This window comes from Hemiscyllium ocellatum, chromosome 10, assembly GCF_020745735.1.
Source record: "Hemiscyllium ocellatum isolate sHemOce1 chromosome 10, sHemOce1.pat.X.cur, whole genome shotgun sequence".
NCBI lineage: Eukaryota > Metazoa > Chordata > Chondrichthyes > Orectolobiformes > Hemiscylliidae > Hemiscyllium > Hemiscyllium ocellatum.
This window is the reverse complement of record NC_083410.1, coordinates 70,667,685-70,681,750: the sequence shown is the minus strand read 5'-3', so window position 1 is coordinate 70,681,750 and position 14,066 is coordinate 70,667,685. Positions and strand designations below refer to the sequence as shown.

Genomic DNA, 14,066 nt, shown 5'->3' with positions numbered 1-14,066 from the left:
TGACACCAAAATTGGACAAAGAAGGTTACCTCAGAGTACAATGGGATCTTGATCAGATAGGCCAATTGGCCAAGGTGTAGCAGATGGAGTTTAATTTAAATAAATGTGGATGCTGCATTTTGGAAAGGCTAATCAGGGCAGGTCTTATACTTAATGGTAAGATCCTGGGGAGTGTAGCTGAACAAAGAGACCTTGGAGTGCAGGTTTATTATTTCTTGAAAATGGAGTTGTAGGTAGATATCAAAATGAAGGCAGTTTGGTATGCTTTCCTTTATTGGCCAGAGCATCTGAGTGTAGGAGTTGGGATGTCATGGTGCATCTGTACTGGACACTGGTTAGGCCACTTTTGGAATTGTGTGCAATTCTGGTCTCCCTGCAATAGGAAAGATAGTGTGAAACTTGAAAGGGTTCAGAACAGATTGACAAGGGATGGTGCCAGAACTGGAGGGCATAAATTTAGGGTGAAAAGGGATCCAAGGGGCAACGTTTTCAAGCAGAGGGTGGTACATGTATGGAATGAGCTACCAAAGGAAATGGTGGAGGCTGGTACAATTACAACATTTAAAAAAGCATCTGGAGAGGTATACAAATAGGAAGGAAGGGTTTAGAGGGATATGGGCCAATTGCTGGCAAATTGAACTAGATTAGTTTGGCATATCTGGACAGCATGGACGTGTCGGACCAAAGTGTCTGTTTCCATGTATTACACCTCTATGACTCCATAACTGCCATTAGAACTTTTCTAATAGTTTACTCTGCTGAATTCTTACTGTCTATTTTGGTTGAGTACTGCCTGTACTAATTGATCAATGAGGGATGTCTAAGACTATGACAACAGTTTTATGATGTCAATTAGGCAATTTTTGTGCATCTTGTCTTTGCAGATGCAGTTTTGAGTCTAGGCACAAATGATAAACAATTGGAGAACACTGAGCCAGACATGACTGTTTTAGCTAAATAGTAGTCAAATTAATGGGGATGGTGGGTGGTAAAATCTATGGATATTACCCATTTATTGTTCCTGGATAGGTCTGGCTGAAGGAGAAACAATGCAAGATGAGTCAAGTACTACATACAGCCTTTGTCATGCAGCACAAAAGCATTGCACAGGATGATCAGCTCTTTTGTGCAGGATCCTACAGAGGCTGTGTAAGGTTAGAAAAGGAATGAATGGTGACAAAGTATAGTGCTCACTGGTTCCAGAGTGATGAAATTAATAAGGAATGTTTCCAGACAGTCAATCAATTGCAAATACATCTGGTTTTGAAACAAATGCTGGTTTGTGATATTTTACAGATTGTAATATAATGTAAAAAGTACAATGTTTCCTTCTTCAACTTACATGATCAAAACTAAAACCATAATGCCAATACAATAAGAAAGGTAGATGCAGATTGTTTAATTAGCAGTAGAAACACAGTTAACATTTATCACTGTATTATCAATTGTTTATGCTTATTTGAGACCATTACATTAGTGTCCTTCACCGTGTCCTGAAAAGATGGGGAATGATGGAGAGGATGTGATTGCCTTTGGAATTTTTCTAAATTCTCTGAATTCTTAATCTATTCTTATATTCAGCTTCTGTTCACAAAGCTGTAATGCAAGTTTTAAAAAATAGTCTCTACTTGGCTCTTTTCATTGCACTGTCGTATAGTTAAAGAAAAATGGAAAATGCTTGAGTTGGCTTGACTTAATAAAAAAAAGGGCTGAAGAAGGGCTCATGCCCGAAACGTCGACTCTCCTGCTCCTTGGATGCTGCCTGACCTGCTGCACTTTTCCAGCAACACATTTTCAGCCTTAATTAAAAAAAGACTCAAATCACAGATATCCACAATACAGAAAAAGCCCTTCAATCCATTGCAGTTACGTCAGTCAAAAACCTACTTATTCTATTCCCATTTTTGAGCAGTTGGCCTACACTTGTGTATGACTTGGCATCGCAAATTCACATCTCAATACTTCTTCAATGTTACGAGGGTTTCTGCTTCTAACACTCTCATATGCAGAAAGTTCCAGATTCCCAATACCCTCGGGGTGAAAAAGATTTTCCTCGCATCTCTCCTAAATCTTTTGCCCTTTAGCTTCAATCCATGCCTCATAGCTCATTGACTTCTCCATCAAAAAGGGAAAAGTTTCCTCCTGTCTACTTTGTCTATGCTCCTTATAATTTTATACAGCTCAATCCCGTCCCCTCTCAATCTGCTCTGCTCCAAAGAGAACAACCTCAATCCATCTCTTCATAACAAACTCTCCAGTTCAGGTAACAGCCTGGTAAATTTCCTCTGTGCCCTCTCCAGTGCTATCACATTGCTTTTTACAATGTGGATTCTAGAACTGAATACAAAACTCTATATGTAGCCTAACCAACATTTTCTGTAGTTCCACCATATGCCCTGATACAAACTGTTGAGAACTGCTACACTTTCCGGATTTAAAACGAACTGAAAGAATGTCAGTTAGTAAAGTATTCTAATGATGTAAATTCTGCTGCAAAAGTTCCTTCTTCAATTTCTCATTGGAATCTTTTGGTGGTATCTGTCTAGCTTGTGTATTATTGATTAAAAGATTAACTTCCGACTAAAGTATTCATGATATGTCTGAAGTATGCCTACATTCTTTTGGATCAACTAGTTAAAAGCCATGGGATCATATCATCAATATTTTCAGAATTCAATGCAGACCTATTCAAAGTTATTCTTTTTAGGAAGGATATCCAAAAGATCAGAGAATTGAACATTAAATACTCGAATAAGGCTGTTATGTGGTGGTAATCACATCTGATTTTAAAATTAAGCACGCTCAACAATATATGCATTTAAATAAAAGGTGTTATTTCCAAGAATAAATGTTGTAAGCACTGAAGAATACAATAAATCATGAATTCAAACAATACTGCAATGTCACTGCAGTACTTTTGTGATTTTTAAAGCATCACAATTGTCCACTATGCCATTAACTTGCATGTAAAGGGAATTTCAAAACATACACACAATCCTGCCTGTAAACCTTTACAATGTTTTATTAACAAGCTTCATTGTTGAAAATATTTTACTTCCTGCAAAAACATCTATTTTGTTCAGCCTGAGAAAGATCAGGGTATCGACTACAGATTCCTAGTCAATGGTTCATTCCTGTAAGGCTGTTTTTCCATTATCTCAATTCACCTCTCTGACATTTTCTAGCAATAAGATATTCTCCACAATATATGGTATTTTTGGTGCACTATTTTAAAAAATAATCATGGATTTTCAGTCTAGAGAAAGAATCATATCAGATACAGTCAAATATGTAACACTTACACTATTTGCTAGTCTAAGTAAACTACAATCCAGGTAATTTTCCTGTAACTTTGTAGTTGTGTTCCAGCAAAGAATTGCTTAATATAAATAATGGGACCTCTGGGAAAAGAGGAGTGAGGGCAGACCCACAAAAAATATCATTCACGATCGCTCAAAAATCACCTAAATGTCTAACACAAAGTATAGCATAGCCTGAATGAAGGTTGAAATCATATTTATTAATGAAACAAAAGTAACTTGAACATAGTACATTTAAAAAATGTAAGAAAGCTACTCTCTGTACAGTACTTCTCACAGAAAGCTCCCTGTGGGTAGCTGACATTGGCGTATGTGCAGTACGGCACAAAGGCCAGTGCTGACATGGTACATGCGCAGAACAGCGCAGAGACTTTGGCACAGACATCGTGCATGTGCAGAACAGCACGAAGACTGGCGCTGATATCACGCATGCACAGAATGGCACAGAAATTTTGGCATGGACATCGGAGCATGCACAGAACAAAGCATGAGAACTGATCCCCGCTAGAATCTCGCCATTGGCAAATACTGTTCCTTAATTCTTCAGCGACATTATAGCCAAATCACGCTGCTAAAATGCATGCAGAAATATCGATACCAGCTTCAAAACTCTTAAATCCAGACGTCTGTTCCTTCATGGTGATCAGTGGATTACTGTTCTAATCACTTTCATTCAAACTGCAAGATTTTATGTTGAAAATACATTATGCATGGAATTTAGTTATGATTTTTAAAGAAATTTCTATAACATAGTACAAACACAATTACTCCACTAATGTTAGAGCTTTTTATAGTCTAACAATCTCTCAACTCCCACAAGCTCTATATAGATAACCATCAGAAACTGCACTAATTTTCCACTTTCCATCTCCATAGCAACAAGACCACACTGAGCACAATGTGAATACATTACATAATGGTTAATGTTATATTACAGCACAAGCAATAATGTATTGGCATGGACATTATATCGATAAAAACATTGAAGCAACAAAATAAAATATAAATGATATTCATGACAAAAAACAGTTGACAATCAAGTAATAAATTACACAGAGAAGGTGGCCAACATCAAATAATTTGATCCTTTTTTCAAGAGTTTTTTAAAACCACATCTCTACTTCAGTAAAAGAATGTCATTATTATGGCTAAATGTTTAATATGCTTTTTTGAAATAAAAGACAATGTATTACTTTGAAATTGCATACATTCAAAAATGCATAATTCCATTAGCTCAATTTTAATAGACAAATATCTGCTTTGTGATCATTGTAAAATTCCAACTGCACAAGGTACTCAAATATTGAAAACATATCACATATGAAAACTCTCTTTAATGTAGAACTGATGAAAAAAAATGATCAAGTATGGAATGAGGCTCAGGAAAACTGGGTGAAAGCAAGTCTTTGGAAAGCTTAAATGCAAGCTACAGAAGACACTGCAGTACAATTTCTCCAACTGGAATTAGAGCATAACCTATTGAATATTTCAAGCTTTTTATAGTATTATACAATATATACTATAAAATAGTAAAGAACAATAGGCTTTAATTAAACTTACGAGAAAAATGCAAACATTAGAAGATTATTGTGCAATTATACAGCTCATCAAATTCTAATCATCTATACAAAGAAACTACATTTTTGTTTTAGTTACAACACTGCAGTGCAACTGGAAATTCAAAGCTCATATTAATAGCATTTCTTTTTGTCTTATCATAACATTTTTAAAAACACCTCCCAAGAAAATCACTTACCTACACAATTATCACAAAGGCTACAGTGGGAGGCACGTGGTGGCCGGAAGATTTTACAGGTAAAACAGTATTTTAACTTGACCGTTTGCCCATTAATTATCACCTCTTTTGTTCTGGGGGGAGGTCGATAACCTCCTCCTGAACCTGAACCATTGGCGATATCTGAAAAAAAGGTAATTTGAAAATATAAATATTCACAATTATTTTACTGAAACAATTTGGGTTATGTTTAATAATTTAAGATTTTATGATACATTTTCTTCACAAATATAGTCAAATAGATACTGATATTTTATTGTGAAACTATTACAAGTCAAGTCACTATTCCTGCTTTTTAAACAGACAACAGAGATGGTGAATTACAAAACAAACCAAAATCAAAAAATGAGCCGTTAAAGTTGAATGTTTCATCCAGTATCAATTTGCAGTCTAGCTTTGGTAATTCACTATAAAACAAGTCAGCAACAGTCTTTTCAAATCCCAATGCATTCAATTTTAGTGACATAAGAACACAAGAAATAGGGTTAAGGAGAAGGTGAAGACTGCAGATGTTGGAGACCAGAGTCGAGAGTGTGATGCTGGAAAAGCAGCCGGTCAGGCAAAATCAACAGGAGAATCAACATTTCTGGCATAAGCCCTTCATCAGGAATAGGGTTAACACAAACTTACTCTGCCGCTCAAAAAGATCATTAATAATCTGATCTTGAGCATATCCGTGCTTCCTGTCCATTCCCATAACTCTAGATTTCCTTACATTCAAACCTTATAATCTCAGCCTTGAATAGTCAATTAATCAGCCTTCACTGCTCCCTGGTCTTTGACGAATTCCAAAGACAAACAGCCTTCTGAAAGAAGAAATACATCATCTCCATTTTAAAATGAGATATCCCTCATACTGAAACTATGCTGCCTCGTTCTTTATCCCTCACCACACTCCCCACTACTACTTGAAGGCTAACTAATAGAATACAGAGAAAGGAGGTATTTTCAGATTGGCAACCTGAAACTAGTGGAGTACCACAGGGATCAGTGACACAAAAAGAAATTGCTAGAAAAATTCAGTAGGCGGAGAGAAAGAAGAGTTAACATTTTGGGTTCAGTGACCCTTCCTCAGAACATGGATCAATACTGCAGACACAATTATCTATAATATATTAATTGCTTGGATAACAGAAATAAATGCAGTATTGCCAGAAAATAATCTGAATCTTTAAAAGGAAAGACACATTGGGTTTAATATTTTTTCTGTGCTGTATTTGTAATGCTACAATCAGGCCTACATTCAAATTAATTGTGCAGCTTTATCTGGGCAAGAGCTCTGGTAGTAGCAACATGCTCATGGAAGTGAGCAGATGCTTTCTCAAAAGGCAGAGCTTCTCACCAAAGAACAGCAAAAAAGCCTACCATTGATCAATGCTTCACCTTCCTTACCTGGTAATAAAGTTTCCAGAGATCATCTCACATGGACTGGATATCCCTCAGAACTTTGCACTAAGACCTAAAATACAAATTGTTCAAAACTCAACAGGCATGCACACCAGATTCACCAGCCTTCAGGAAATACCCATGGAAGACTAAGCAACTGTTTGTAGTTTAATCTTGCTGGTTAACAGCATAATCCAACAAAAAGCGAGGACTACCACGTTTACTCTTTACTTAGTCTTCCATGGGTACCACCAAAGATTTGTTAGATTGCTCCTGGGTATAAAGGAGTTTTCTTATGAGGATATATTGAGTAGGCTGAGCTTATGCTCATTGAAATTCAGAAGAAAGAGATGAAGCCTGACTGAAACAGAAAGGACTCTTAGGGGCCTTGACAGGGTAGACACAGATGTTTCGTCTTGTGGGAGAGTCTAGAAACAGAAGGTATAATCTCAGAGCAAGACAGAGATGAGGAAAAATTTCTTCTCAGAGAATATTAAATATGTGGAACCTTTTACCACACAGGCTAACAAGGATGGGCCATTAAGTATATGCACAATGGAGATGGACAGATTGTTAACCAGTAAGGGTTCACGATTACAGGGATGGGCAGGTAACGTACAGTCGAGGATCATCAATCAGCTGGCTCAATGAGCTGAAGGGCTTACCTAGGTTACGTCTTATGGTCCTTCACCAGCATGAGGGGAACAATCCTCAGAATCTACTCTGTCAATATACCTAGTACACTACATTTCAATAAAATCATTTCTCATTCTTCTAAACAGCAATGATTATAGGTCCACGCTGTTCAACATTCCCTCAAAAGACAACGCTACATAGCAGCAGTTTTGTGAGCATTCTTTGAATCAACTTCAACCCAGGCACATAAATTTTTAAAATGAGGAAAGCAAAAGTGTATGGCTGAAGGTCTTTTGCCCAAAATGTTGATTTGCTTGCTCCTCGAATGCTGCGTGACCTGCTGTGCTTTTCCAGCAACACACTCTCAACCATATTCTAGATGCAGTCTCACCAACTCGATGTACAGTTGTAGCAAGACCTCACTCTTTGTTTTTCATCACCTTTGCAAGAAACGCAAATATTACATTTGTTTTCCTAACTACTTGCTGCGATGATTCTGATCACAGAATGCCGCAATACGGAGGTTCTGGTTGCCAAAAAGCAAGGAAATAATATTGCAGAAAGTAAGAGCTTATTACATAGTAGGTAACAGAACAGCTTCAACAGTGAATTTGGATGAATGTATAAGTTGATAACTTTGTTGATACAAAAACAGACAGGAAAGCAAGTACTGAAGAGGACATAACGATGATATAGTAGGGATATGGTAAGCGAGTAGGCAAAAACTTTGCAAAAATTAATAAATTAGAATGTGCGAAATATAAACTTGCTCACTTTGGCAGAATGCGTACAAAAACACCATTTTATTTGAATGAAGACAAATTACAAAACTTGCGGTTACACAGGGATCTGAATGTCTCACTACATGAAACATTAAAAGTTATTTGCATGTTTAGCACAGCAAGTGGAATGTTGTCATATATTGCAATGAGAATAGAATGCTTTGCTACAGTTATAGAGGATATTATGCCTCTTCATCTGAAGTCCAGTATACAATTTGGTCATCTTATGCATGAAAGGACACAAAAGTATTAGAAAAAATGTATCATTGGAGCTTGGTTGAGAGATACTCTTATTGAAACTCAACAGATTGGACATGGAAAAGATATTTCCCCTTTTAGGAGAGACAAGAACTAGGGGACATAATTTTAAAGTAATGGGTCACCCATTTAAGGCAGAGATGAGGTTTTATTTTTCCTCTCAGAGTCTTGAGTGTTTGGAACCATTTTTTTTTAAGAGAGAGGTGGAGAGAGGGGTAATTTAAGGCAAAATTAGATAGATACTTGATTCACAATGGATTATTGAAGATGTTATTGGGGATAGGTGGGAATAACACTTAACTGGAGAATGTTTTTTTCAGTGAAGATCTGCTCAGGTAGCTTTAAGTATTGGCAGGTAGAGATGTAATCAAGGAGGCAGAAAAGGGAGAATTTTAAAAAGGTGATAGATCAGATTAGATTAAATTCTCTACCGTGTGGAAACAGGCCCTTCTGCCCACCAAGTCCACACCGACCCTCCGAGGAGTAACCCACCCAGACCCATTCCCCTCTGACTAATGCACCTAACACTATGGACAATTTAGCTTGGTCAATTCACCTAACCTACATATCTTTGGACTGTGGGAGGAAACCCACGCAGACACGGGGAGAATGTGCAAACTCCACACAGACAGTCGGCCAAGGCTGGAATCGAACCTGGGACACTGAACCACCATGCCGCCTAAGAACTGCCGTTTAAACTCTGCTTCAGCAATTCCCAATGGGGATAAAGAAGAGCAACCATAGCCAGAACTGTGTGTTCTGGAGAAGGGTCACTGGATCATTGGAGCAGCTTGTAGTGGACCCAGTAGTGAAGAGGCAATACTGGATTTGGTGTTGTGCAATGGGATAGACTTGATAAGGGAGCTTAATGTAAGAAACCCGGAGGACGGAAAAATCATAATATGATTGAATTTACTCTGCAATTTGAAGGGAGAAGACAGGATCAGAGGTAACAGCATTACTACTGAAGAAAGGTAACTACAGAAGCATGAGGGAGGAGCTTGGGAGAATTTACTGGGAGAGAAGCCTAGTAGGAAGGACAGTGGAACAGCAATGGCAAGTGTGCCTGGGAGTAATTCAGGAGACACAGCAGAGATTTATCCCAAGGAAAAAGAAAAAGATCCAAGGAGGATGAGGTAACCATAACTGACTAGGGAAGTCAGGGATAGCATAAAAGCAAAAGAAAAAGTAGATAATGTGGCGATTGGCAGTGGGAAATCAGAAGATTGGGAAGCTTACAAGCAGCACTGGAGGGAAACAAAAAAAGACATAAGGAGGGAGAAGATTAAATATGAGGGTAAGCCAGCCTTTAATGTAAAGGAAGATTGTACGGGTTTCTTTAGATATACAAAGGGTAAAAAACAGGCAAAAGTGGACATTGGGCTGCTGGAAAATGTCGCTAGAGAGTTAGTAGTGAGGAACAAGGAAATGGCTGAGGAATTGAATAATTACTTTGGCCAGTCTTTACAGTGGGAGACAAGTGTAATATCCCAATAATTCAATACAGTGAGGAAAGTATGGTGGCAATCATCAAGGAAAAGGTGCTATAAAAACTGAATGGCTTGAAGGTGGATAAATCAGCTGGACCAGATGAACTATACCCAAGAAGTTCTAAGGGAGATAGCTAAGAGATGGATGCATTAGTAGTGATTTTCCAGGAATCACTAGAATCAGGGAGAACTCCAAAGGACTGAAAGATTGTTAACTCACCTGTTTAAAAAGGGAATAAGGCAAAAGAGGGATGATTACAGATTGATTGACCTAACCTTGGTCATGGATCAGATCCTGGAATCCATTGTGAAGGTTGAGATTTCTGAATACTTTGAAGTGTATGGTAAAATAGGACAAAAGTCAGCGTAGCTTCATCAAAGGGAGGTCATGCCTAACGAATCTGCTAAAATATTCTGAGGAAGTAACGAGCAGATTAGACCAAGGAGAGCCAATGGATGTTATCTACCTGGAATTCAAGAAGATCTTTGACAAGATGCTGCACAGGAGGCTGCAGGGTAAGAGAAGGGTCATGGTGTCAGAGGCAAGGTGCTAGCATGGATAGAAGTTTGGCTGTCGGGTAGCAAGCAGAGAGTGGGGATAAAAGGGTCCTTCTCAGGATAGTAGCCAGTGACAAGTGGTGTTCCGCAAGGACTTTTACTTTTACAACTTTTCACTTTACACTTTAATGATCTAGATGAAGGAACTAAGGGCATTTGGCTAATTTTGTAGACGATACAAAGATAGGCACAGTGACAGCTAGCATTGAGACTGCAGAAGGATTTCGACAGGTTAGGAGAGTGGGCAAAGAAATGGCAGATTGAGTACAAAGGTGGCAAAGTGTGAGGTCATGCACTTTGGTAAAAGAGGAGGCATGAACTATTTTCTAAATGGGGAGAAAGTTCAGAAGTCTGAAGTGCAAAGAGATTTGGGAGTTCTAGTTCAGGATTCTCTCAAGTTAAACTTGAGATTGAGTCAGTAGTAGGAAAGCAAATGCAACGATGGTATTTATTTTGAGAGGACTTAAATATAAAAGCATGGATGCACTTCTGAGGTTGTGGTCTGGTCACATTTGGAGTATTGTGCACAGTTTTGGGCCATATACCTCCGACATGGTCCCGGAGATTCATGAAAATGGTCCCAGGAATAAAAAGCTTAACTTTTAAGGAACATTTGAGGACTGTGGGTCTATACTCGTTGGAGTTTAGAAGTATAAGGGGGGGAATCTAATTGAAACAGAGAATATTGAATGGCCTGGACAGAGTAGATGTTGGGAAGACATTGTCATTTGTAGAAGAGACTAGAACCCAAGGGCACAGCCTTAGAGTAAAGGGAAGACCTTTTAGAATGGAGAGAAGGAGAAACTTCTTCAGCCAGAGAGTGGTGAATCTATGGAAGTCATTGCCACAGAAGGGCATGGAGGCCAGGTCATTGAGCATATTTAAGACTGAGATAGATAGATTCTTAGTATCAAGGGGATCTAGGGTTATGGGGAAAAAAACGGGAGAATAGGGTTGAGAAACTTATCAGCCATGATTCAATGGTGGAGCATACTCGATGAGCTGAATGGCCTATTTCTGCTCCTATATCTTTTGGTCTTATGATCCAAAACGTTAACTCTGATTTCTCTCCGCGGGTGTTGCCAGAGCTGCTGAGATTTTCCAGGAATTTTGTTTTTTGTTTCAAAGTCAGAGTTCATCGATAATAGGTATCAGTTAGATAATGCAAGGAAGAATTAGGTGAAAGGAAGAAGTCAAGAGAAGGAAAAGGAAGTAGCAGAGCAAATATACAGAATTTAGGAGCCAAAGAGTAAAAGCATATTAGCAAAAGTAAAGACATATTAATAATACATGCCCAACATACTAAATCAGTGCTTTACATCGGTGCTTTGTTCAGAATAGGATTTTTCTAAAGCTGTGACAAATTAAGCACATGAAATATTGGAAATAATTAAAAGATGGAGAAAAGATACTAAAAAGGCAGGGAGTGTTTAAAATGATTGAGTGTCACCTGTTCCACTTGGGCTTGATCCCTGAGGAAGGGTTCAGGAGGAGCTGGTGCATATGGTATTGATCAAAAGGGCCCATGCCTTGAAGGGGACCCAGGAATATTTGCCAAATAGCCTGTAAATCAAGATGTTCAGCGTCCAAAGCAGTCAATCAGACACACAGACCATCCCAATTTATAGGATAACTGGCTAATGGTGGCTTCTGAACAACATTCAGCAATGGCCAATTAAGATGCACCAAGGAGACCTCTTGTGGAGCAGAGGTAATGTCCCTACCCCTGAACCAAGAGACCCACGTTCAAGTCCCACCTGCTCTAGACGTCTGTAATAACATCTCTGAACAAGTTGATTAGCAAATAAAGGATTAAATGATTTTTTTTCCCAAAATTAAGATGCGTCAGATTCTATAGGCCCTTCTTTATTTCTCAATTTACATCAGCTATTGGGACTGTTCTACAGCATCTATCGAGGTCCAAAAGAGCGTAAGTTGAAGTAAAGGGGTCTTGTGGGTCACCTCTAAATTGGGCTTTGATGGTGTGAAGGGCATCTAACATGCCTCCTTCCATCTCAATGGTATTCCATTATGGCTGATTGTCCTCCTGTGTGTCCCACCTCAGAGTCTCATTTAACCCTCAACTTCCAACAATTCTTCCCAAGCTCCCTTTCAATGCTGTCCCAAAGTTGGTGACTGCTCCCTTGTTCAAATCCCAAAGCCTTGCTTCCAAATCTAATCTCATTCCTCCCTCTCCCCTTGATGATGTCTCATTTGGGTGATTAATGGGATTTCCATCCAAACTCCTACCACAGAAAGAACATGTGCATAGACTGCATTTGTTTCAACTTAACAAAATAGGTGTCAGCCATTCTTTGGTTCATTGTTCAAGGCAATGTATTGACCAATCGGAGTCACCCTGAACGGTATAGAACTTAAACAAAGTCTGGCTGTAATGGTCAGTCATTATTAACTGGCACATTTTCCATGGCAATATCTCTACCAATCAGAGTCCTCTTGCCAAACAATCAGTACTCTGCGCTCATAGTATAGCTATGCTGTGCTCATGTATGATTCAAGGAAACAGACTACAAAGGACCATCTGCAACACTGCATTTTTCCATTGGCAAACTGGCAACCCAGTGTGTGCAGAAACTGTGAACTCATTGCAGCTGGCCTCCCTGTCGCTGACTGGAGCCAGAGATTCCATGGCCATTGACAGAGCTATGCAGATAAAGGGCATAATTATGGCGGTATCTAATTCTGGAGGGATTTGCCCGTCCTTTTATTGGCCCAACCAGCTGGGTGATCTTCAGTACAGCCCTGAGTTAACTGAGGTGCCTCCAGTGTGCAACGCTCAGATTCCCCAGCAAGTCTCATCAATGCCCATGTCTCACAACGGTGATACTAAAATTCTGGAAGCATAGGATGAGTCTCACTGGGTGATGCCAGGAGAGGCACAGTGGAAATTTAAATGAAATTTAGAGATATTACAGAAAAGTTTCTGATGCAACTAACTTTTAAAATGAGACATTGATGGTGAATAGTAAATGAGGACAATCAAAAGGAGAAAGATGTTGCTAATTATTTTGCAACAATATTATCAATAAAAGCTTCTCAAAGTTGACAACAAATCTAAGGTAATTGTGGACAAAGATTTCTTAAATGGCTATTATCAAATCTTATGTGAAAAAAGTTAATCATAATCTAATTGCTGCAGAACACAGTACACAATTATGATTTGTGACGAGCATGTGACAGGCATGGATAGAGTTCCACAGGAGTCCATGTTGAGACCACAACTACTCATGCTATACATTAATAATCAGGATGAAGGGACTAAGGGCATCGTTGCTAAGTTTGCAGATGACACAAAGGTAAGTATAAGGTCAAGTAGTGATGAGGAAGCAGGGAGGCTGCAGAAGGACTTAGACAAGCGAGAAGTGTAGGCAAAGTGACAGATGGAATATAATGTTCAGATGGAATACAATGTGGAGAAGAAGTGAGAGGTTATGCACTTTAGTAGGAAGAAGAGATGCAAACTACTTTCAGAACGGAAAGGCTTCAGACTTCTGAGCCAGATGTGTTTTTCCGGCAATCGGTGACGGTTTTGTGGTCATGAGCAGATTCTTAATTGCAAATTATTTGTGTTTTATTGATTAAACATTTCACCTGTTGTGATAGGGTTTGAATTTGGGTCCACAGAACGTTCCTAGTTGAGAATCCTCTTAATGTTAACATGCAGGTTCAGTTGGACCTGAAGGGCAGGCAATGACCTAGTGGTATTATTGCTAGACTATTAATCCAGAACTCCGCTAACGTTCTGGGGACCCAATTCAAACCCTATCACAACAGATGGTGAAATGTTTAATCAATAAAACACAAATAATTTGCAATTAAG

General features: G+C 38.7%; 1 protein-coding gene across 2 annotated transcripts in view; it reads right to left on the bottom strand.

Moving 5' to 3' along the window:
- Positions 1-14,066, bottom strand: part of zdhhc14 (zinc finger DHHC-type palmitoyltransferase 14) — a 193,790-nt gene that overhangs the window by 66,527 nt on the left and 113,197 nt on the right. For both annotated transcript variants that reach the window (XM_060831587.1, XM_060831588.1), the window contains exon 3: positions 5,077-5,238. In XM_060831587.1, coding sequence (XP_060687570.1) covers positions 5,077-5,238 — 162 coding nt within the window. The remainder of the gene's footprint in view (positions 1-5,076; positions 5,239-14,066) is intronic.